General features: G+C 45.8%; 1 protein-coding gene and 1 long non-coding RNA gene across 4 annotated transcripts in view; one reads left to right on the forward strand and one right to left on the reverse strand.

Annotated features, from left to right (window-relative positions):
* Positions 1-15,504, reverse strand: part of LOC113911915 — a 167,066-nt gene extending 151,562 nt beyond the window's left edge. For both annotated transcript variants that reach the window (XR_003516631.1, XR_003516630.1), the window contains exon 1: positions 15,021-15,504. This is a non-coding gene — a long non-coding RNA (uncharacterized LOC113911915). The remainder of the gene's footprint in view (positions 1-15,020) is intronic.
* On the forward strand, positions 1-24,482 carry INHBA (inhibin subunit beta A). 2 transcript variants are annotated; one of them, XM_027574853.2, is made up of 4 exons: positions 1-150; positions 3,562-3,746; positions 8,538-9,066; positions 18,474-24,482. In XM_027574853.2, the coding sequence occupies exons 3-4, from the start codon at positions 8,679-8,681 to the stop codon at positions 19,355-19,357; spliced, it is 1,272 nt and encodes a 423-aa protein (XP_027430654.1). In that variant the 5' UTR covers positions 1-150; positions 3,562-3,746; positions 8,538-8,678; the 3' UTR covers positions 19,358-24,482. The 2 variants fall into 2 exon arrangements, with proteins under 2 accessions (XP_027430654.1, XP_027430655.1); XM_027574854.2 differs by lacking the exons at positions 1-150; positions 3,562-3,746 and having other exon boundaries at positions 8,413-9,066.
* Positions 24,483-24,780: the final 298 nt, after the last annotated feature.

Raw genomic sequence — 24,780 nt, forward strand, 5'->3', positions numbered from 1 at the left:
TTTGGGAACAGGTTGTGGGGATATCTTTGTGGATAGGTGAAGCTGGATTAGAACCAAGTTTCCTGCTCTGATGGGTCCAGTGGAATTTCTATGCTAAACGTATATGTCCTCAAGATAGCACCATGGAAGTTACTCCCCGAGGGGATCCAGGTGAGAGAAATGACTTCAACAATCCATTACATGGTCTCTTGTGACTATTTTTCATACTCTTCTGGGGCAATAGGAAGACCTACCACTGTAGAAGAGGTTTTCCATTTGGATTAGAACTGAGTTATGCTAAACAATTTGGAAATATATGTTGGTCGGGAAGGACTTTGCATGCATATTTATTCAGTTTGTATTAATGAGAGTGGTTTTTTTTTCAATATATTTTTTTTTTGGTAGGGGTTATAACTGATTATTTCTCTCTATATATTGAGTTTTTCCTAAGTACTAAATGGTTACTTTTTGGGAAGAAATCCAGGCATTTCTGAATCATTTGGATTGGGGCCTCTGGTTCCAAAATAACCGTCTACCTGAGGAGACTGTGATTCACATGTTGGATTTGATGAAATGGCATCGGGGTGTCTAAGATATTCCGCTCAAGGGTGTCTCTTCATCTTAAAACAATCTCTGACTGACCCTCTTCTTTCTGGATGATCCCAGTCGCTCCGGGACTAAGACATGAGCCAGGGAAGTTGGCCTCATCATGTGGAGAATAGCATTTCACTTCTAAGCAAGTTTGATCTGGGCAAGTTCCCTCTTGTGGGTCTCAGCAACATTTGTTGTTGTTGTTGATGATGATGATGATGATGATGATGATGATGATGATTTTCCGAGACATGGGATCCTGCACCCCATTCCCTCTGGGCCTTAAGGAAAGCTCCACCTGAAGGGTCATGCATGGACTTCCTTAAATAGTCAATACCACTTCCTTTTGATAGGGAAGTTCAGAGAATATAAGCTTGCTTGGAACATGAGTTAGGATTTAGGAAGGCATTCTGTTTTATCTCTTTGGATATTGACTGTGTGTCATTCCCCTAAGGTATTAAACAAATAAAACCAAGCTCCATCATATTTGTTTGCTCGGGGAGAAAGGCACAGTAATCTCACTTGTGTGAATTTTACTTCAGGGAATTCTCTATTGCGTGGATTTATCTGATACTGAATTGCTAAAATGAACAACTCATTCTTCGTTCACTTAACTCTTCTCCAGGAGTCTCTTGCCTCCTAACAGGTTGGGCGTGGGCCAGCTCCATCTCATTTCGCTGCTGGTCACCAAGGTTCTGTTTTTGGTTCAAACACAAAGGCAGCAGGAAATGTCTAGAGGCCACACTGGACAGTTAGTTGGGGTGGCAACAACATTGCCCCAGAGGTACTCTTTCTGTGTCAGTATCTCTGTGGGGTGTGGGCCTCCATTAATTGGGAAGCACAAGACACATGAGGAGGCAGAATCACTGAAATTAAGATTTTGCATAGTTGCCAAGGCCCCTTAGAGCATGCGTAGGAAGGGAATTAGGTGAAAATGGAAAATTATAACTCTGGATCAGTGTTTCTTACTTGCAGAACAATTACCATTTGGGGCCAGGTAACTTCTCCGTTATTGGGGGCTGATCTCTGCATTGCAGGATGTTGAGCAGCATCCCTGGTCTCTACCCACTAGATGCCAGTAGAACTTTCCTTCCCAATTACGTCAGGCAAAAATGTGTTCAAACATTGCCAAATGTCTCCTGGGGAGGAAAATCATCCCAGTTGAGAACCACTGCTGTAGACTGAAGGATAACAGTTTACTTTTTTTTTTTTCCTTCTTCTTCTTTTATTTCCTTAATCATTTTAGTTGTAGCATCAGGGTTCCCTCGGTTTAGATAAGGCATTTCCAAATACTCTGCAAATAGAGCAGCTATACCCAGCACAAGGCTTTGTGGGATATTCTGGTGGTTCTCAGAGAAACGTGAGGTTTAGGAATTGGGTTTGGGATTAACTATTTCTGACCCTGTTGTTTTCTAATGAGTTTTGGAGGAATTTTAATGTTTCCTTCTCCCTCTCTGCTTGGCTGTGTTGGCTGTTTGATTTAACTTAAAAGCAAACAGCTTCCCAGTTCAACTGTGAATGCGGAGTGCTGATCCTTCTTTGTCGCCAATCTCTCTAGCTAACCTACCTGCAGCCCAGGCCATGGGCAGGCTCTGGCTGGCCAGGAAACAGGCAGGGCTTGCCAATCCTGTAACCCATCTCAACCATTTGATGAGACTCCTGATCTCACTGCAGCAAATATCACTCTGGATCCTGCCCACGTTTTCTGGATTCCGAGCTGCCTCTCGAGGGAGTCACCGCTCCCCACGGAGGCAAGGCTTTCCTGCCTTGAGCCCAGAATAACACGGCAGCTGCTGAGAACACCTCGAGTCCTTTTGATTTCTCTCCGTAGTCACGTTTTATGTTCCCTTTCCCAGACGGGATGAACCAGAAATCATGCTTTTTTGGAAACAGATTTTTCATAAGAAGGAACTAAAACACCCTGAGTCGTCAGCAGCAGAGTCCGTGCTCCGAACCCCCAGCCTCGTGCCATTTCAGCTGAATCAGGCGACCGACAACTTGCCGGTCACCTGCTTGGGGCGTTCACGTCCCCTGGCCTGTATTTTTCACTGCATAACAGCAATGCAAGAGCCTCAGTGAAAATAAGAGGGCCATGAACAACGGCCCCCTTTTCTAGGCCTGTCTCCTTGTTCCAGGAGTAGTGAGCGAAGAGACCAATTAATAGCATGGATGAAAGCCGAAGGACATACGGTTTGCCTGAGAAGAAAAATGAACATTCTTGCTTCTTGATCTATGCCAACTTTGTACGGGGACAGCTGCTGCCACGGGTAAACACCGCTATAAGTTAGCCGTGCCTTAAGGTGTGTGTCACCACAGGCCACAGGGAGGCACGGCGACGCTGGTCTCTCCTCCCTTCCCACCCCTGAGCTCTTATCCTTAAATGAACTTTGTTTTTTGACCAGCTCACTAATTGTGATTGAAAACACCAGCTCCCCAGCAAGGCACAAGCCCTGGAGTTCGCAGCAGCAAGACAGGCCCTAATTGCTCCATTTACATAAAAGTAGAAACATACAACGTCTAAATATAAATCTCTGGCACATCGTGCCTTTTGCAATTACAGTAAAATAAGGTACCACAGTTTCCCTCCCGGCTCCTTCTCGCAGCAAGCTGCTCCACCGGGTTCTCCAGGGGCTGCTCCTCGAGGCGAGAACAGAGCCCTGCAAACGCTCCAGCGAGTAGTTGGGAGCTTTGTGAAGTCGCCAGTAAATCAGGCCGCCTGCACTAGGTGAAAAACGCGGTGGCAGCGGGCCACCGTGCTAGCGCAGAAGCGGGTAGGACCCAACTCCACACTCGGCAAGGGGACAGCTCGTGGGGCGTGAGCGCTCCTGGCGCGCCTCTGTCCGCGCTGGAGCCGGCCCCGCGGGTCCGCGTCCCGGTCCCTGACACTGGCCGTGTTTTCGACCCTGGCACCGAGGGCTGGGTTCAGAGATTCCCAGCGGCACTCACTGAATAGTGATTTTTTTTTTTTCTCCCCCTCTCTGAATTCTTTAGCTGCCAAAAGGGGGGAAAAATTCAAGAGCTGCTCTTAAAAGAAGTTGCCCTTGCTGGTGCTCGGGGTAAAAATAGAGGCGGCCGCTCGGAGTGGCTTGGCCCGGACTCCAGCACCGCGAGCCGGGCTCGAGCCGCGGCCGCGTTCCGGCGTGATCCCCGGGAGCTGCCAGCAGGTGTTGCTCAAGGTACAGTAGCAGGCCGAGCAGCGGGACCGCAGGGCCGGGCGTGGGGACGCTGCTGGGGGAGGGGGCCGGAAGTGAAAGAGAAACCAAACCGAGGCAGGAGAAGTAGAGGCTGGTCAGGAGTTGGGCTGACCAGCTTACCCCTGGGCCCTTGAGTTCGGAAGGGAAGAGATCATTCCCAGTCCACGATATTCGACAGAAGTTATTTTAACCTGCCTGCTTCCTCTACCACCCCCACCTTAATTTCCACTGAGTGAGGAGGCATTTCCAGTGTGGCTCAGCCCTGAGGCTGGGGATTCAGGTAGAGACTGACATCACTGCTGGTGGGCTGACCTGGTAGGTGGGCACCTCAGTGGCATCCGGTGGCCAACTCGATCTGAGTCACACACGTATAGGGTTCCGCCTCTAGTCGGGGCTCTGCAAATTTCTGGGACACAAATGTGGACAAGGAGCCACCAGGCAGCTCACAAAGAATATCACCAATTGTTTTCTGAGCACGCCTTTGACCCTGCAGTTGAGTATTGCCCTTCCCACTTTATAGACGAGGACACGGAGTTCCGAGGTTATATGGTTAGTGAGCAGCGGAGCCAGGGTCTGATCTGGGTTTGTTTTGCACCCCCAAAGTCATAAACACGATGGTATTTCCAGGACACCGGGGCTCATGCCTGGGAGAGGGGTGGGTTCAGAGGCCCTGCAGGCCAGGGCTGTCCAGGAGTGCTCATCAAAAAGGCTGGTGAAGTTCCTTTCTTACATAGGGGTTGAGTCCCTCCCTCTGATTCCAAACTGATGGGCAGGCAGTTTTGGAGTTAACCAGCACTGATCTTGTTTCTGTCTTTCCTTCCCAGACTCCCTCTGTTCTTCTACAGCCTAATGATTTAATTTCTTACTTTATTTCTGCTTATGCAGTTCTTAGAATACCCCCCCACCCCAATGTACAGCTCACCATCCACACTCTCTCTGTGTTTAGCCAAGGCAGACCCTCCTACACAGCAAACTTCTGGTGTCCTAAAGGAACCTCCTTAAACTACACATCAGGAGGCCAGAGCCTCTATATTTTGCTTGTGGGCACAGTGAAAAGTTTATTTTATGCATGTTAAATCCTGCATACAAAACAACATATCTGGTCATATGGCTTTCATTAGCTCCCAATTTTGCACATTTTATTCAACTTGTCATGAGTACCCGGCTTATGCTTCAGATATACTCCTTCAAACAACCCTTCCCCACTATGCTTCTCTGAAGATTCCTTCCAACTGTGTTATTTCTTAGCCTTGCTAGCCGCCCTCTCCCCCAACGAAAACTCTAGCCATCTTAACTCCTATTCCAAAGAAAGTTTGTTTCTTTTCATTAATCTCATGTTATATTTGTAACAATTTAGAAATCATAGGACTTGAAGTTCTGATAAAAAAGAATGATGTGTGAGCTTGCTTTCTTTCTCTGCTAGTTGGATTGTGATTCTAAAGGCTTGGGGAGGATATTTATAAAGTTCACTAGCAGAGAATGAGTATTTTCAAACTTCTTGGTGATACATGATTTATGAAGCAGACTTTCAATGTCAAGATGTAAAATAACAGTGTAAGTCAGGGGAAGGCAGACCATCATCCTATAGGTATACATATTTTCCTATTTTGTCCTCAGTGAAGGATCTTATTTTAGAAAGTAAAATCAGAATCCCTATAAAGAGCACTGCAAATTTTCTTCCCTGTAAGAAACAATAAAATACTTTGTAAATAGAGGCAACTTCATGAAGTAACAGATGTTTTATGTGAAGACATAAAACCGAACCTGAATATAATGAGAAGTGTGTGCTCAAGCAGTAAAAGTTGGAAGCTGGACACTCAGTGAGCTATAGCTGTTCAATGCCAGGGTTTTTCTAAAAGGTAGTCTAGTCAGTCAGAGGTTTAACTGGCTCAGTGATCACCAAGTAGTATCCCAGCAGCCAAGAAAGGCTTTCCATTAGATAATGAATTATGAAATATGTCTTACACTGGAAAAACCAGTCATCTGCTGATGTCATGCTGATTCTAACCAATCCCAAACAAAGCCCCAGCCCTCCTCTGTTTGAGTGGTACCAATGTGTGAGTGTGCAAAGAAGTAGTACAGTATAAAACTTCAGAGTGCCAATACCATGAAGAGGAACTCCTCAGACAGCTCTTACCACATGATACAAGAGTCTGCTGGTGAAAGAGAGAGGACCGGAAAGGTAATGCTTTTTAACTCTTACTTAGGAGGTCTTGACACATGCAGAGTCAGAAAGGTTAGAAGGAATTTAATTACTGCACTTCCATGCACGTTGTTGATTTGTACCTTTTGATATGATTCAGGCAGGTTAATGCAGCTTTTAATAGTGGAGCATGCAAATAGATGGCGTGTGTATACAGCCCACTTATATACAAGTACATATGCCACAGAAAAAGCTGTTTTTAAGACTTACATTCACCAACAGTAAATTCAGGGAACACACACACACACACTCACAGACAGAGGGGATCCAAATATTGATAAACTGCCCTTATCTACATTTGGCTATTAAGACTCTCTGAGTTGTTTGGAGTCATTAAACTTTGAGTTTTATTTCAGACTCTCTTGTAAAATTTAATTGGACTACAGCATGCTTTGGGTACTGTATATGTGACGCCAAATACGGTAGATTATGTTAAGTTTTGGATTTCAAAGATGTTTTATTAACCGGTTATAATGCAGATGCCCCCTCCCCATTCTCTTTCACCATCCCCTCCAAAAAAAAAAAAAAAAAAAAATTAGACTCTTTAGGGAATGTCCACCAAGTCATAAGAAGAAGAGCAGAGTAATTGATGTTCCTGAAGGAGAAATCCCAAACTGTGATAGATGGCTTGGAACAGACAAAGTCTTGCAAGTAATTGTTTTGGAAAAGGGGGACAGTGTGTCAGATTCAGAGAAGCATTGTTATCTGTGCAAACTGTAATTTTACCTTAATGCCACAATTTCTTCACCCTCCCCCCCCCGTTGCCCTCAGATCCTAGGTTTGTAGGAATGATACTTATTAACTTTTTCCACCCAGAGCGCATTGCTTAGCTATAATACTCTGAACACACTAGGTGTCAGATATAAGCCGACTGTATCTACAGAAACTGAGGGCTTATGTGTGGGAAAGAAACCGAGAGAGAAGGAAAGCTTTAACAGATGGACCTCTTAAAGATACTTCTGCATGATAAAAGCAATAAGACAGAAAATGAAAAAAGGGTGGGGGGGAGAATAAAAAAAACTCAGAGAGGCATTGTTTAAAAATTCACATTTTTCTTTTTCTGTGAACATTGAAATCCGTGATGATTTCATTTGTGCTGTTCCTTTGAGGGGAAAAAGGAGCCATCAAGGGGCCAGTCCAGGAACCCGTTGGTCCAGGACAGGGTAGGGGGCAGGCTGAAAAACTCTCGCATAGCAGAGGAGATCATTGGCCAATATATTTTAGAGATTCTTTTCCCCTGGGACCAGTTATCCAAGCCCTAGGAGCACACTGTTTGTAGGAAATGATGTGGGAAAGGCCAAAGGAACTTTGCACTTTATCTGTGAAGTCGGGGCAGGAGGTGGTAAGCTGTAATTTGTGAATCTGTGAGTGTGTGTGTGTGTGTGTGTGTGTGTGTGTGTGCGCGCGCGCGCTCGCTCGCGGGCGCGCGCGCGCGCTGCAGGGCAGAAAGGGGGCGGCGGCCAGGGAGAAGGGAGAGAGTTTCAGGTGACAGGAGCAGGTAGAATATTGCCCAGGCATCCTTCAGTGCCCGGCTGCATTTTGCAGTTGGGAAAAGTAGAGTGTCTGAGATGACCCCAAACAGAAGTTCCACTCCGTTCCCCTCAGATCCCCTGCCAGAGCGGGTGATCCTGAACATTTAAATATGAATGAATGGGAAGCCGGCAACCTCCGGGACTCCCTGTGGCCCGGCCCCGCTGACCGGCCCCGGCGGCTCCCGGCCCTCTGCCCGGACACCCACCCCCACTACCTGTGCGCCCAGCTCCCAGAAACCTCGCCTCCCGCGGCCGGGCGGGGGTCACCTAGAGCTGCGGCCACGGAGGGGTGGAGGGCCCTGGGGGCAGACCGTTTCAACCTAGTCATCCCAGGAGATTGGGACAGTGCCTCCCAGTGGGGTTTTCTTTCCCCTCCAAAAGAGGAAGAAGGTGAAGCAAGGGGACTGGGCAGAGAAAGAAAAAAAAAAGGAGGGGGGGAAGTAGAACAAAATTAGGAGGATTTCTTTCAGAAGGGAAAGTAGAACTCCCGAGAATGGTGATATCTGAAGAGAGGTGTGTGTGAGGGAACAGTGAGCAGAAGGAAAGCAGCCTGTCAGAAAACGGGCTGTCCCTCCCCTTCCTAATCACAGCCTCTACTCACAGACAAACTCCCTCCCTCGCCCATTCACGCACTCACTTAGGACCAATCGTTCTCTCTCTCCTCTCTCTCCCTCTCTCTCCCTCTCTCCCTCTCTCCCCCTCTCTCTCCCTCTCCCTGTCTCTCTCTCCCTGTCTCTCCCTCCCTCCTCCCTCCCTCCCTCCCTCCCTCCCTCTCTCTCCCTCTCCCCCTTCTCTCCTCTCTCTCCCTCTCTCCCTGTCTCTCTCCCTCCCATCCTCTCTCTGTCTCTGTCTGTCTCCCCCCCCACCCTGTCTCTCCCTCCCTCCCTCCCTCTCTCCCTCCCTCCCTCCCTCCTTCTCTCTTACTCGGAGACAGTCAGAACTCTCCTCCCTGACAACCACAAACCTACAGCACTGACTGCCTTCAGAGAGGGAACCTGCAAACAAAACTTCACAGAAAACTTTTTGTTCTTGTTCCAGAGAATTTGCTGAAGAGGAGAAGAAAAAAAAAAAAAAGAAAAAAAAAAAAGAAAGGAAAAAAAAAAAAAAACCTGTGCGTGAGGGGGGAGGAAAAGCAGGGCCTTTTAAAAAAAGGCAATCACAACAACTTTTGCTGCCAGGATGCCCTTGCTTTGGCTGAGAGGATTTCTGTTGGCGAGTTGCTGGATTATAGTGAGGAGTTCCCCCACCCCAGGATCCGAGGGGCACGGCGCAGCCCCCGACTGCCCGTCCTGTGCGCTGGCCACCCTCCCAAAGGATGTACCCAACTCTCAGCCGGAGATGGTGGAGGCCGTCAAGAAGCACATTTTAAACATGCTGCACTTGAAGAAGAGACCCGAAGTCACCCAGCCGGTGCCCAAGGCGGCGCTTCTGAACGCTATCCGAAAGCTTCATGTGGGCAAAGTGGGGGAGAACGGGTACGTAGAGATAGAGGATGACATCGGCAGGAGGGCAGAAATGAATGAACTCATGGAGCAGACCTCGGAGATCATCACGTTCGCAGAAGCAGGTCTGTGCGGGGCATTTGGGGGTGGGGGCTGCGTGGCTCTGACCGTCCGGGGACGAACTTCTAGCCCCCAGCCGCGGGGCGCCGCCGGGGGCGGGAGGGGGTGGTGGTGGAGGTCATTCGGTATTGGGCACCGGTGGCGGCCGGAGGGGAGGCGGGGGGGGGGGGGCGCGGGGGGGAGAGGACTTCACAGAAACGGAATTATAGGTTGAGCCCTGGCTGGAGATGGCTCGCTCACACTTGCCCAACTCAGCCGGTCACCCCGGAGGAAGCTCCAAGGGCCAATCTGGAGCTGGAAGCCGGGCTGTGAGAGGTTCCCTCGTCCTGCCTCTGAAACCAGATCCCCACAGCCCCGAGGAAAGCCAGGGCATTTTCGGGTGCTGGGGGAGCCCAGGAGGCTTCCGGAGCCCCCATCCAAAGTTTTTATGGGGGGGAGGCGTGGAGTGTGGGGTCGGGGTGGACCGGCACAGATGAAGTCATTGTCTTAAAACAAACCTTCCCTTTAAAAGTCCAGTCAGGGGCCACACCAGAGAAGCAGGGCATACTTATTAGTGACAGTCCTTTTTACCTTCAGAAACTCTGTCTTCTAAGAGCACAGGCATCACATTCTAGGCAGTAAAGAGGGACTTTGGGGGACAGTTGACATTGAACCAGCAGTCACTTTTGGAACACTGACTTTTGCTCTCTCAACAACAACAACAACAACAAAAAAGAGTTTTGTTCTCTGCAAAGTTACTAAGAGCTCTCTGCCAAGGAATGCAACCTTGACAAAGTGCTCTCAAATACTACACTGAACTCTCACTCAATCCTTAAGAGGAAGAACTTTAATAGATTCTAATCATTGGCTCAGGACCACACTAACCTGTTGCTGAATAGAAAAATACCTGTCAGGAGTGTGGCCATAGACCTGGAGCCAGGTTATTTTTACAGTTATGGGACGCAGACCCTTCGCATGCTGCAAGCCCATGCACGCCCCGGCCCACAGATGTGTTAATGCCCTGTTACTTTCATGGTAATGCCAGCCTAAAGAATTGTATCCCTTGCCAGATCCATTTGAAAGGAATGCCATTGTTTTGTTTGGTGGAGCATATGGCCAGTAAAGTACGTGCAGGGACTCCCAGCATTTCTGTTTAAAAGTTTGCCGCAGCAGTATAAACAATTAAGGCAACACTCAGAATTTCCAATCCTGAAAACCTGTTGACTCAGATGTTCTGTTTTCAAGAAAACCATGCCAGACCTGGGCATCCTTTTGGGGGAGCAGATAGCCTGCTGGCTTCCCGGCTTCCCTGGTAAGAGAAGCCCTGATGTCCTACAAGCTTGCCGGCAGGACAGTCTCTCTCTCTCTCTCTCTCTCTCTCTCTCTCTCACCAGAAGCTTCTTTTCAAAGAAGGTCTTTCTTTCTCTAAGCTCTTTCTTGACGCAGCCCCCAAAGGACATGATCATTATGACTTTATCTTTTGAAGCTTCTTGAGGAAACAAAGTCATGTTGGCGGTTTCACCTTGCCACTCGTAGGAAAGAAAGTGCTTACTGACATTGAGTCCAGGGGAGGCCAATGGGTTCCAGTGGTCTAGAGGTCTGTCTGCTCCCTGTGCAAAGGGACCCTGTATTGGTTTTTATATACCAATTACCACACATGATGGCTTTAATTGCAGGTCCTACTCAATTGGCCTTACCCGCGTCAGAGGACTAAGTATACCTATGCCTGTGACCACTTTTAATATACACCTGATGTAAGCAACAGCCTCTCTTCCTGACCTAGCTGACTTGTCTAGCAAATCACGCTCTTGGCATTGAGAGGTTTTGCAGTGAAAGAATTTGACCTTTTACATTCTTTCTTACTTATGGCCTTCATCTTAGTGGCCGTCTTTTTCTCATTTATATGAAATCTTGTCTTTTTTTTTTTTTTTTTTTTTACTTTTCTGTTAGGTGTTTAGTTTAAAAGAAATTGAGTGACTTTTTTAAAAGGTGATTCATTTGACTCACACGTTGACTCCAGTTTAAGGTTTGTAATGGAAAACTCCTCCTGGTTGAGTTTACAACTTGACTTTGGGTGAGCTGCTGGAGTCACAGAAAAGGTTTATGACACACTTACTTATTTTTCTCCTCTGAGAAGTTTCACACTTCAACTTCAAGTTGATTTACTGTGATTTCGCGGAATTAATGATTGCTATCTGGACAATCTACTCTCCAAGTGGAGTACCAGATGAGTATTTTGTAGCTGATTTTGCCAACCAGGAAAGGGCTTTATCCTCTGAATATACAAAAATGTCTTGTTGCTTTTGGAATAACTCAACCTTAATAATATTCAAACTATGTCAAATGTAAGAATTTGGAGAAGAGCGGAGGGTATTCATCTTTCTTTCCTTCCCAAACTATTTTGTACTGCATGGAATCCAGTGAGTCACTGTCACCGAGGCCCATACCACAGATGCATCCCCGTAGATGTATCTTTCAAACTTAAGATTCCCCAGTTGGGGGGATTCATGTTTAATTTTTGCCTCGACCCTTCTTGACGGTTAAATAAAACCCATGCTGTGGCCCAGGAGCTGAGGGACTACAAAAAGTTCAAGTGTCTAGAACTCTCGGAACTGAGTTTGTCCCATTTGGGCTCAGGTGGAAGGTGCCCCATCTTTGTAAAGCTGATACAAGTTGTTATTAACTAAGTGGTGAGGAATTGCACTCGGGCCCTCTGAAATTTCTCCCAACAAATAAAAATTATGCTTTTTAACGCATGTCACCCAAGATTGCTCACCAAGATTATAGCCGGACAGCTGGTACAGAATGCTACCTTAAGACCTTAAAGAAGGGATGGATGGGGAGGGTCAAGTCAGGTCTCTGTGTAATTGTCCGTGGAGCTACAATCAGTGGCCCTCTTGATGGTTCTATCTTATTTTATCTTGCTGTGATCCATGAGAATATCTGGTCAGTGTACAATAACAGCATATCACTGAGTCTCCATATGCAACCAGATGTATATGCTGATTATCGTCATCAACTTAGCAATCGATAGCACTTGTGGAAGAACAGATAGGGGCAGAAAGACAAATGAAGCTCCAGGAAATGGGAAATTGCTCACTAAAGCCCAGGTGTTGTTGAAAGTAACACATAAATCTCCCCCTCTTGGAGGATTCCGGTTACAGAAGAGTTGAATTAGACATATACACTTCACAAGCAGGGGTCTAAGAAGGCTTGCTTGGATGACTGTTTTCCCCCCAGCCCAAGAAAGCCATCTCAAGGTGGAGGTGACTCCCACCGATTCCATACCAGCCCAAGGAACTTTCCTGAGAATTACCCCTCACGGAAGGGTGCTTTTAGGGGTTACACACTTTCTTCTCTGAATAATGCGAAGCAGTCGGCCACAAGAGGGCGCATTCCAAAGACTTTTGCTCCTTAGCAGTTAATCTAGGGAAAGGCATTTTCAGCTCCTGGAAGCCCCATTCTGTAGCGCCCAAATCTTGGTGCTTATCAGTTGCCCCCTGCTTCCTCTCATCCTCCAGAAAAAGTTAGGATTTTATGGGATGGGAGAAACATGACTACCTGTGACACAATAAATGTGACAGAGGAAAGGAAATGGGGATTCTAGTGATACATGTGAACATTCCGGAGCTCTATGGAAGACAGAGGAATGATAAATTTCAGAAGCAAACAAAGCAGAGCGTGGAGAAATGTGACCATGAATCATCAGCAGCACTGATCTGCTCACACATCTCTCCCTAAGACGGCTGGCTGCCTGGATTTTACCAAAACGCCTTCCATCTCCCCTCATTTCGTTGCCTGGTTTGCCTGTCTTATCAATGCTTTTCACCAGCGACAAATGACAAGTGACTTCCAACAGGGAGGAAAGGGCCGTTTGCTGGCCACCTTGTGAGAAATTGGGTACAGCTTCGGAGCATGCGTTTGTTTCTGAGCTGAGTGTGGAGCCAAATGGGGGAGGAGAGACAAGAAGCGAGATGCCTAGTGGTTTGGGCCTGTGACGTAGGTGGGTCAGAGTTGGGGTGGGGGGGCCCTCAGAGGGCAGAAAGTCCGCTTTCGTATTTGGGGAACTGGGAGTCATACCTTCCCAGGCACTTTTAGGGAAAACACGTATTTGTCTTGGCCCCTCTTCGGCTACAGTATACTCGAGCGTGAGCTGTAGATCAGAATTCCTCATACTCCACTGGTTCCTAGATCCAAAATCAAAAGTGCAAAAGTTCTCAGGAACTTTGGAAGAAGTCTCTGAAATTTCTGTGGGTTGAAGCTTAAGAATTTTTTCTACTTCTTTTCGGAACCTAAATCCTTGATCTCTCTCTCTCTCTCTCTCCCTCTCTCTCTCTCTCTCTCTCTGTCTCGATTTCACCATCATTGAAACGGAAGACACCCGAATGTGGCCGAGCATTTACAATTCAATAGCAGAGCCTAAGAAAAAAAATATGAAGGCTAACAAAATCAATCCAGATAATTTATGACCAGACTTGTAGTTCTGCCTGCTACAGGCAAAACCTTGGACTGTAGGTGAAGGGAAGCATAACTTCTAAGATCTCACCTGATGCCTTCTGCAGAAACCCCTGGAAACAGTCCAAATGCAAAGTTAGTGCTTCAGAGAACACACATGCGTACCTGGTCACCCCGTATGCTCCTACCAGTGACTGCACCTAATCTAGGCACAGTGAAATCTGGGTGCAGAATGGAAAATTCAAGTAACAGCCGCATTTTACCACAAGGCTTTTCCCCTATGGCGAGTTAAAATCCTCTATAAACAACAAGATTTTCCACATTCACATTAGAGACATAATTATTACCCATATGTACGAGCGCAGCATGCTTTAGGCAGGACCCTGGTGAGGAAAACAAAACGGAACACAAACGAAACACTGCGTGTGTGTGTGTGTGTGTGCGTGTGTGTGTGTGTGTGCGCGCGCGCGCGTGCGTGCGCGTGTTGCTTATTTCTCTGGAAATGTTCATAGGCCCACAGATCTGAGGTGCAGGGCTTGAAGGAGAGAATTTTGAGTCCTGGTGTGGGGGTTGGGAACAGCAAGGGGCTTGGTTGCTTAACCCTTGGCAGGCCTGCTTTCATGATTGAGTTATTAAAAACATTTGAAAATCTCTGAAAGCAAAGGAAAAAGGTGCTTTGGAGTATTCTTCCTTCCAGCTTCCGGCCTTCCCTCTGTCCAAGCTCCCCCTGCCCAGCAACGTTTCAAAGGTCTTCCCTGTAAGGTGCCATTTTTATCCCTCCTACTCATTTTTATGCATCTTTCTCCTTCCCCTTGATTTTGTGTCCACCGGACTCATAGAGGTTTAAGTGATGAAATATTATCACCCACATGGGTTTGCGTGGGACTTTCTTAGTGAATTACTCAGGCAGAGCAGGCTGTGATACAAGCCTTGCTCACGAGCCTCGGGAGGGAAAAAATAGCACAGAGGATGAAAAGAATATTATCAGAGAGTAGGTAATGAAAGGTTAGCAAAGCCAGCAGCTATATCTAGGTAGATAGGTAATAATGCAGGAACCCAGTGCGCACCTGTATAAAGTAATACTGTACCTGCTCACAAAGCATTGTGGGAAGGCTTCCATTTCAGGATTTGATGCAGGAGCTAGTTAAGTCAAACCTGAAACTGATTAGTAATTGATCCTAAACACCTCAGCCTCAGGCAACCTCCTTCCATTTTTCAAATTGTTATGCTCAGAGATTTGAAGGCTGGAGCATCCTCACAGCATCGCTGTGGTATAACAATCTCTCTTAGGTAAAATACAGATAAAGGGAATAGAATCAAGTGACTGGTTCTATTTTTCATACCTAAGAAATTTGAGGGTTGTAATATCTTTCTGAAACCTACAGCCCTGATAAATATTAATCATCTCAGCTTCTAGCTGTCTCATTCTCTCCACCCCCTTCTGCAATGAAAGCTAAATGTAAAAGGAAGAAAAAAATATTGCACTGCTTAATAAGTCAAATACAATAGAACTTTTAAAATGTACCTGCATATAAGGTAGACATTAGGAAGACTTGCATCTCTCTCTTCCCCCTGGTCTCCTGAGCTTTATGGCAACAGCATTTTCATGAAATTGGATCTGTTTTATTTTTTTCCCTGATAAAATATCATGCAATATACAAATAGCAGTTCCAGAAATGGACACCAGGAGAAGGAGGCGACAGCATGTCAGTTAGCAGGGGGAAAATCCAAATGTCAGAAATATGGGGGAGAGATACAGCACGCAGGCAATGGAGGCGAATACAGGGACCAGAGCCTTTCAAGCTCAGATAATTAAACCGATGCATAAGTCAGCGTTGCGCCTTCTCCACAATACGCAGGCGATGCCATACACTTAATTATCAGCCAGGACCAGGTTGAAAGTCATTTTATGATGCCTCTCTGATCCTAATATAACAGCACCTGACAGACCGAGCCCCCTCTAATGAGTACTCTCTTTGTACGATCCTCTCTCAGGAACACTAAATCATTTGCTTCCAAGTACAGCTGCCTGTGAAGAAGGGTGGGGCTTTATCATGCCTTAGAAACCTGCTCCTGTGGAATGAGAGGCTGTCCTGTAGGCTGTTGCTGGAAGCAAGGGACCTCAGCCCCACCTGGCCCTACAAAAGCAATTTACATGTGCTGTCCCTCACTCCTTGTGTCAAGTCGGCCAGTTAGCCCACCCTGACTCCCGCCCCCACTCCCAGCATCTGTAGACTGCTCTGGACTCTCTTCACGGAAAGTCCGAAGTGGGCTGCTCTGCACTGCCATCCGGACCCTCTCTTTACCGAAGGACCGTCTGCCTTCACCCCGGCCCCTCCTGCCAAGCCTGGGTAAAAGCCCAGAGGAGCCTGTGGGAATGAGTTACCTGAAACCCAGAGAGCTTTCCCATCCTGAGGACGAGTCAGATTCTCCAGTTTCACACTCTTTCCTAGAAAAACAAAACACAACCTTGTGCCCTCTGGCTTCTCTAATTTAGCAGCTACTATCTCTCTGTCTTTACAGTGGCACCCTGCACAGTTTAAGGTTTCAGAAGCTGGCCTGCGTAGAGGCAGAAGGGAGAACAGCAGGTAGCTTGTTACTGTTCTCTGCGGGGCAGGGTAGGAGGTGCCTGCACACTCCTGGGGTAGGGGGGCCTTGGGTAGCTTCCGGAAAGACCCTACCACTTCAAATCTGCTGCAGAGTGCGTCTTTTTAAATTTAAATCATTAAGCTCTCCTTTCTGGAATCTTCTCTCTGGCTTCCCACCTCCCCCCACCCCACCCCCCCCGCCCCGACAAAAACCAGCAACAGAAAACCCACCAGGTTTTAGCAAAGGGGAATACAAAGGCATTCATGTTTTGAAAAGAAATCATGCTCCCTAAAAAAAGACAGTCTCCCCTTCTTCTAACTGCTCTCTACTCTGGTGATCTAATTCTAAACCTAGCTTTATCATTCACTTTAACTCCTGTCCGAGACCCAAGGCTGGAGGAAAAGGACCCCACCCCACCCCACCCCCCACACCACCACCACCACCACCGAGCCCAGCCCAGCCCAGCGTGCTAGCAACTTTACACCAAGATGCCAGAGAATCTTTTGTATACATATGTAGCCTTTCCTAGCCCTGGCCTCAGTGAATTTACCACTATCAGAATCACAGTGTGCAGAGTGTGTTAAATTAAGAACAGAATCTACAGTGTGCAATGCACAGAAAAGCCTGCCTTCTGCTGCAGAGAACTTGAAACTGTGCCGAAAATTTATAGTACCGTAAACATCTCAGGGCTGAGAGTGATAAGTATGGCTGGATTTCCGTTTGCTATAGAAATCCAGGCAGGGAGACCCTCCTAGGGAGTTGCGAGTTCTAAGATGACCTTCCCTAACATTGTTCTCAGATTTGTGTACGGAATGTGCGCACACTGGACAGTGGTAAGCGGGTACACGCACGCAGGAGGCGATTGGGCAAAGAGCACATGTTTCATAGACCACCGAGTGGTGCAAGTGCAACCGAGGGACGATGTTTCCTCAATCAGAGAATTCCAGTCTGGACACCTGCTCCTTACAGTAATCGTTGCCGCATGTATAGACATACAGGTGCTTATGGAAAAAGAGAAGGGAACGGTTTAAGTTAGGCAAGAACTGAATGGTCTCTGAATCCAACTGTCGCCAGTGTGGGGATTTCCTTTCCGTTAGTAGCAGTTGCTGTAATCGGGGCTCATTAAGCTGCATTCAGAAGGGAAGGAGCAAAAACGGGGGACGCAGCAGTGGGAAGTGGATCGCTTAATGTAACTTGACTGGATGCTAAAGATGTGATTGCCTCGTTCCTGGTAAACACTGGGCCATGACAGTGAATGAGATAGATAGGATCTCAGACTGTCTAGTTGTCTCAGACTGGGGGCGTCCAAAATCAGACTGACGGGGGTGGGGGGGGGCAAGGGGGTCAGGAACTGAACCCTTATCAAGGGCAGCCACTGAGGGTGATGTGTTGGGAGCAGGAATAATCTAGGCAGGGGTCACCGCCTGGAGGTGAGAGAGTGTATGGGATGCACCTGACCTCGAACAAACACCCTGTGGCTCCACCACAGAGGACGGGGCACTGGGAGAGAGCTGGAGTTGAAGGCGAAGCTGTGGAGGATGGGTCGTTTCTGTTTTATACTTGCTTAGTGGAGCAATGATTGGAGAGGGGCCTGGCTCCATGCTGGAGAGCCAAATGCAAGAAAAAGCTGTTGCAGCGACCCAGGAAAGAACGGATGGAGGGGTGGGGAAGGTCGTGGCCAGGGAGGAGGAGGCTAGCTCGGTGGGCACTGGCCCCACGTACTTACGTGGGGGAGGGGGGTTTCTGTGTATTTCTGTGGGAATAGCACCACTTTCACAACTTGCTAGAGCTCACAGTGGGTTTTCATCCGGGTTAGGCCAAGCCTACAGTTGAGTGGGTCCAATGTCATTATGCCATTCCCATTTTATAGAAGATGAAACTGAGGTTAAGCAGTGAACAGACGCAGACTGCCCCCCACCCCCACCCCCGCCGCCCCAGGCTCCCGGACACTGGCTGAGATCTAGGCTCTCTTCTTTTTAGAGCCAGGAGTTGACAGATTTTCTCCGGAAAGGGCCGGAGAGCAAACATTTTAAGCTTTGTGGGCCTGTCTCCGTCGTGGCTATCCAACTCCACGATCTAATGCAAAAGCAGCCGTAGACGACCTAGAAAGAAATGAGCATAACTGTGGTCCCATAAAACTTCATTTATGGGCACTGAAGTGTAAATTTCCTATAATTTTCACATGTCACAAAAATACTCTTTTTCCGCGACCATTTAAAAATGTCCACACGGCCCTGCCCGCCCGCGGGCCGTAACTCGCTGACCCCTGCCGCAGCTGGCCCGCGGCAGAGGCGCCGCGCGTGCCTGAAACGAGTGGGTGGTGACCCCCAGCACAACTAACGAGTGTCCCTGCTCTCTCTCTCTCTCTCGCGCTGTGTTTCGTCTGCAGGCACCGCCAGGAAAACGCTGCACTTTGAGATTTCCAAAGAAGGCAGTGACCTGTCGGTGGTGGAGCGGGCCGAAGTCTGGCTCTTCCTCAAAGTCCCCAAGGCCAATAGGACCAGGACCAAAGTCACCATCCAGCTCTTGCAGAAGCAGCCCCAGGGCAGCGGAGACGCAGGGGAGGAGGCCGAGGAGAGGGGCTTCACGAAGGAAAGGAACGAAGTGTTGATATCGGAAAAGGTGGTGGATGCGAGCAAGAGCACCTGGCACATCTTCCCGGTGTCCAGCAGCATCCAGCGGTTGCTGGACCAGGGCAGGAGCTCCCTGGACGTTCGGATTGCCTGTGAGCAGTGCCACGAGACCGGCGCCAGCCTGGTGCTCCTGGGCAAGAAGAAGAAGAAGGAGGAGGAGGGGGAAGGGAAGAAGACCGGAGGAGACGGAGGGGCAGGGGGGGAGGAGGACAAGGAGCAGTCCCACAGACCTTTCCTCATGCTGCAGGCCCGCCAGTCCGAAGACCACCCTCATCGGCGACGGCGGCGGGGCTTGGAGTGCGACGGCAAGGTCAACATCTGCTGTAAGAAACAGTTCTTCGTCAGTTTCAAGGACATCGGCTGGAACGACTGGATCATCGCTCCCTCCGGCTATCACGCCAACTACTGCGAGGGTGAGTGCCCGAGCCACATAGCAGGCACGTCGGGGTCCTCGCTCTCCTTCCACTCGACGGTCATCAACCACTACCGCATGCGGGGGCACAGCCCCTTCGCCAACCTCAAGTCGTGCTGTGTGCCCACCAAGCTGAGACCCATGTCCATGCTGTACTATGATGATGGGCAGAACATCATCAAGAAGGACATTCAGAACATGATAGTGGAGGAGTGTGGGTGCTCATAGAGCGCCCCGCCCAGGGGGGACGGGAGCCAGAGTTGTCCAGAGAAGACAGTGGCAAAATGAAGAAATGTTTAAGGTTTCTGAGTTAAACAAGCAGAAAAAAAAAAAAAAATAGAAATTAAAAAAAAAATAAACTAAAAACAAAACCTGAAACAGATGAAGGAAGATGTGGAAAAATTCCTTAGCCAGGGCTCAGAGATGAAGCAGTGAACAAGATGGGAATTGGGAGGGAGAGGGAGAACAGCACCCCCTTCATTTCTTCTGATATCAAGGTGATGACATCAGTTGCTTACACGGGAGTATTGTCCCCTCCTTTTCAGTCCCCCTTTCAGTGTGAGCCTCGAAGTCGACTTGTCTAGTCTGCAATAACGTGGGCTGGCACAACCCAAATAGCATCTAGAAAGCCATGAGTTTGAAAGAGCCAGTTACAGGCACTTTCCCACCCAGTTACCCAGGTTGTAAGGTATGTCTGTGTGACCCTCTCTCTGTGTATATCAGCCCGTGCGCACACGCACACAGACACACACACACACACACACACACACACACACACAGAGGCATTTCCACATGACACATGCATACACATACTGGTAAGGGAACAATAGTGTGCAGGTGGTCACACTTCTTTTTCTGTACCAGTTTTGCAACAAAGCAAAACAAAACAAAAAAACAACCTAAAAACAAAACAAAACAAAACAAAAATTTGAGAACAAGAATGGGAAGAGAGCAAAATCAAGGAACAAAGAATACCAAGTTACATTTCGTTAAGGTGCTTATGATCTTAGTACTATGCAACCTAATAGGTTTGAAACTGTTTACCTGAGAGAGAACAAAATGAGAGACTTTTTTGTATTGGAAGTAACCTGATTAATTTTTATTTTCTTCAAGGAGAGATACTTGAAAGGAATATGTTTGTCCATCTGTTGGATCCAAACATTTCTATATTTTGTAAATGTTGTTTTTTTTTTATCGTTTACTATTTGCACTACAATGGTGTTTGACCTGTCTAATCCTTATTTAACAAGTATTTTCTTTGGGTGGGGGTGGGGGGGGTTTAAGAGCTGCACTTAATGTGAGCTATAAGAGAACTGCTACAGCACACAAAATAGCTATTTTTATTATTATAATTATAATTATTATTATTATTTTGTACCTTAAAAAATAGACACATACACCAAAGACATTTGTGTGAGCCTTTAAAACAGTCTGTCTGTGGTTGGTATCATTCACCATCAGTGAGTCAGGGGTTGGGATTCAAGGCGGAGGAGGGTGGATTGTGTTCAGGCTGAAAAGACCTGAGAAGTTTGGTTTTTGACTCCTTTGACATCCATGAAACGGGACATTTCATACTGGATGTACAGTAGTTGTACACTGTTAGCTATCATAGAACACTACATGCTTGTCTGTGTATATGTACATGGCTTGTGCATATGCATACCTGTGTGTATATATACATGGATCGCATCATGCCCATGCACATTTTAAGCACGTCAGGCTGTCATTTTGTAATGTTCTTAAAGCAATGAATGTTTGTGTGCAAAACACAGTATTTTTAAGAAGGATAGGCTATAGTTTTTGCTTTTCCTCCGAACTAGGTGGGCACATTTCAAAAAATGTGGATGGGAAGAAGCCTGGAAACTCCAGTGACTATTCATCAAGACCCTCTTTCATTGTGCAGGGACCCAGCTCCGTCCTCTTTCTTGCCCCCCCCAACCCCCCCCACCTCTATCCCTGCAGGGAAAACAGGAAACTCATGTTCTTCAAGGTTCTAGGCTGATTTTTTTTGTGTGTGTTGTGACATATTTATTATCTATTGGAATCAATCTTAAATCAGAAAGCTTTTTCAGAAAGAAAAAAAAATTCATCTTTAGGCCAAAATAAGAGTTGGGTACTTTTTTTTTTTTGATGATTAAGGCCTAATTCTGAGAAATATGACTGGCTGGGCTAAATAATGTTGTTGTCACTAATTAAAAGATAAATAACTTGGGGGGAAGGTCTTAAGAGATTGAGAAGAAGAAAGAACTGCAGGGTGGCATCAGTGGCAAAAATCCCTAATATTTTAATTTACAGCCAAAACTCTTGATATATAAGTTTGTATGTATTGACTCAGATGCAAAAAAGAAAAAAAAACACTTTGTTTTATAAATATCAAAGTACATGCTTAAAGCTAAATTTCTACTAATTTATTCCACAGTATTTAGCTTGCCTAGAATAGCTAATAAGTTATTCATTTATATGCTTTTAAAAATACAGAGCCTTATTTTTACTGACTTGTTTGAAGTTTGCAAAAATTGAAAAAACTAATAATTTGGAAAAATTGCATTCATTAGTATTTTGTAAAATGCTGAAGCTTTCAGCCCTATGTCAATTCATAGATTTTTTTTAAAAAATTAGCTGTAGGAAAATAAAATAGTGAGAAACCAAACATTACTAAAGGTGGTTTAGCTCTTCTTGAAATATATATACTAAATTGGTGTACTATAACACTAGGCTGTATGTAGGTAAATTATTTTAATGTTGTTACTGGGTAGATATACTTACTACATCTTGAGGTCCACCCTTTCTTATGCCGAAATACAACATGTACTCCATGAGAGTGGACTCTAAATTTAAGAGGGAGAGCGTGCAAAGTTGGTACTTGCTTCCTCACTCTTAACCATTGACCAGGAAATCATTCAGGTGGGGAAGGTGGGCAATGGTGAGGGAAGTTTCAAGGAGAGGGGGATGGCGATGTTCAACTTTAGGAATTTGCATGAAAAACTTAAAGGGCCTTTTGGACTGCTTCTTATTTGGTAGTGGCACTAATAATGGAACCCATGAAAATAGTGTGGGGAGCCAAGTCCTAGTTCACAGTGTACTAGCAGAGATGGCCAGGGCAGTGGGAAAAGCACGATGCTTGAAAGACAGCTGATACCTGTTTGTGGCTCCCATTCATCTCAAGTGTGTGCACCATCTTGTTTAAAAGAGTGTGCCACACCGTGGGGATAAGAAGGAGTTTGATTGGTGGCCATAGTGATTGGAAGCGGAGCAAAATGAAATTCCATATGACAATATTTTAATGGGATGTGTTAATTGAAATTAAATGATTAGATTGTCAAACGTCCCCAAACTTTGACATTATTTCATTAAATTTATGTGGCCTTGAACTAGAATTATAAATTGCTGCTATCTTTAATAATCTTGGAAGATATGCAGGTTTGTAAACAACCACACTTTTCATGTAGCAGCACGAGGCCAAAAGAAAAAGCTTTTAAATTCTACCATATTGGGTTCCTCACAGTAGGTTTCCCTTAAAACAGGGTGGCTCTATCTGATCTTAGCATCTCTCTACTCTTTCTCTAGGGCTGATCTCTAGGCTCTTAGAACCTACTCATACCAATCTTAAAAGCTCTGAAAAGTATTTGTCCCCAAGTATTTTTTGAGAATGATAAATATTTGGTAGTTTGGATTCTTTTTTTTTTCTTTCTCTCTCTCTCTCTCTTTCTTTCTTTCTTTTCTTTCTTCCTTTCTCTTTCCTTCTTTCCTTCTTTCCTTCCTTCTTTCTTTTTATTTTTTTCAAAAAAAGCATGGCAAATTCCAGCACACTGAGTTGGGATTTTCTTGTCCCTAAAGACCAATCAATTTCATAGATATTTAAGATTGATTCCACACTTTGTTTTCAAGGAGAATGCCTGCATTCTCCTCTAAGGAAGAGCAAGTGAATTTTGTTTTTCACCCCCCATGGGATTGGACCTCAAAAAGTAACTTTAAAAAACAGAGAACACAAATGCCTCAGTTGTATTAAGCTTAGATTCAAATTATTATGTTCACTTGAAAAAAATGATTTCCTGGGGGCCTTTTGGCAACTTCCCTTTTCAGTGTAGAGAAGAACTTAGTCACCCTGAAACCCTACACAATAAATTGGAACTTGTAGATGTGGGCAGAAGGTTTGGGGGTGGACATTGTGTGTGTTTAAATTAAACCCTTTTTCACTGAGAAGCTGTTGTATGGGTCAGAGAAAATGAATGCTTAGAAGCTGTTCACATCTTCAAGAGCAGAAGCAAACCACATGTCTCAACTACATTATTTATTTTTTATGCATAAAGTGAATCATTTCTTCTGTATTAATTTCCAATGAGTTTTACCCTCTATTTAAATGCTTTGAAAAACAGTGCATTGACAATGGGTTGATATTTTTCTTTAAAAGAAAAATATGATTATGAAAGCCAAGATAATCTGAAGCCTGTTTTGTTTTAAAACTTTTTATGTTCTGTGGTTGATGTTGTTTGTTTGTTTGTTTGTTTTTATTTTTTTATTTTTATTATTATTATTTTTTTTTTTGGCATACTACATGCAGTTCTTTAACCGACGTCTGTTTGGCTAATGTAATTAAAGTTGTTAATTTATATGAGTGCATTTCAACTATGTCAATGGTTTCTTAATATTTATTGTGTAGAAGTACTGGTAATTTTTTTATTTACAATATGTTTAAAGAGATAACAGTTTGATATGTTTTCATGTGTTTATAGCAGAAGTTATTTATTTCTATGGCATTCCAGCGGATATTTTGGTGTTTGCGAGGCATGCAGTCAATATTTTGTACAGTTAGTGGACAGTATTCAGCAACGCCTGATAGCTTCTTTGGCCTTATGTTAAATAAAAAACCTGTTTGGGATTTATTTTTTATTTTTATTTTATGTCTTACTGGTTTTCCAAGATCAATTTTGCACACATATGGGTACACCCTTTGCTGGGTGATAATTTCGTTTCGCCTCTAATTATCGGGACAAGCATGAGAATACAGACTGAATGGGAGAGAGAAGACAAAAGCTGAAACGAGAGAACTCAGAGAGGAAAAGAATAAATATTGCTGTGGCAAGGCTTTGTAATAGGCTGCAGATGCTTGGACCCGCAATAGATATATTTTATTCATTTTGTTAATTTCCCATTTCTCAAATTGTAGTGGCGAATAACATGAAATAAAGGAATATTCCTTTCTTCCCTCCCTTCTTCTCTCATTCCCTCCCTCCTTCTCTTCTTCCCTCTCTCCTTCTGTCCCTCCCCCTGTCCCTCCCCCCCTTCTTCCTCCTTTCTTCCTCCTTTCCCTTCTGGCTAGAAAATTGGAATTGCAGGGAGCAAGTAGGGCTAGAAAAAGATATAACTTAGGGAAGAACAGGGACCAACAGGACCAATACGGCCTCACAGAAGTCTAGTCAAGGATGAACTGACCGATCTTTCTTTCTATAGGTTTTGCTCTAGTATCTGTGTCCATCTAAGGGGTTACATGGAGGCAGGAACACCTGTAAATGCCCATGTGAACCAAGCAGGTCCCCATGTGACCACCCGGTAGATGTTTTCCCTTTTACAGATGAATCAGAGGCCTCAAGTAACATTAATGGGAACGAAGATTCCAAGCCAGGTCTATATTCAAGTTTAAAGTTTATCAT

Source organism: Zalophus californianus, chromosome 12 (assembly GCF_009762305.2).
Source record: "Zalophus californianus isolate mZalCal1 chromosome 12, mZalCal1.pri.v2, whole genome shotgun sequence".
Taxonomy (NCBI): Eukaryota; Metazoa; Chordata; class Mammalia; order Carnivora; family Otariidae; genus Zalophus; species Zalophus californianus.

What these genes read in the sequence shown, in the direction of transcription:
- INHBA (XM_027574853.2), top strand. Translation starts at nt 8,679, where the DNA reads ATGCCCTTGCTTTGGCTGAGAGGATTTCTGTTGGCGAGTTGCTGGATT. An exon ending in CATCACGTTCGCAGAAGCAG is followed by an intron (nt 9,067 to 18,473) that starts GTCTGTGCGGGG and finishes TTTCGTCTGCAG; the next exon opens with GCACCGCCAGGAAAACGCTG.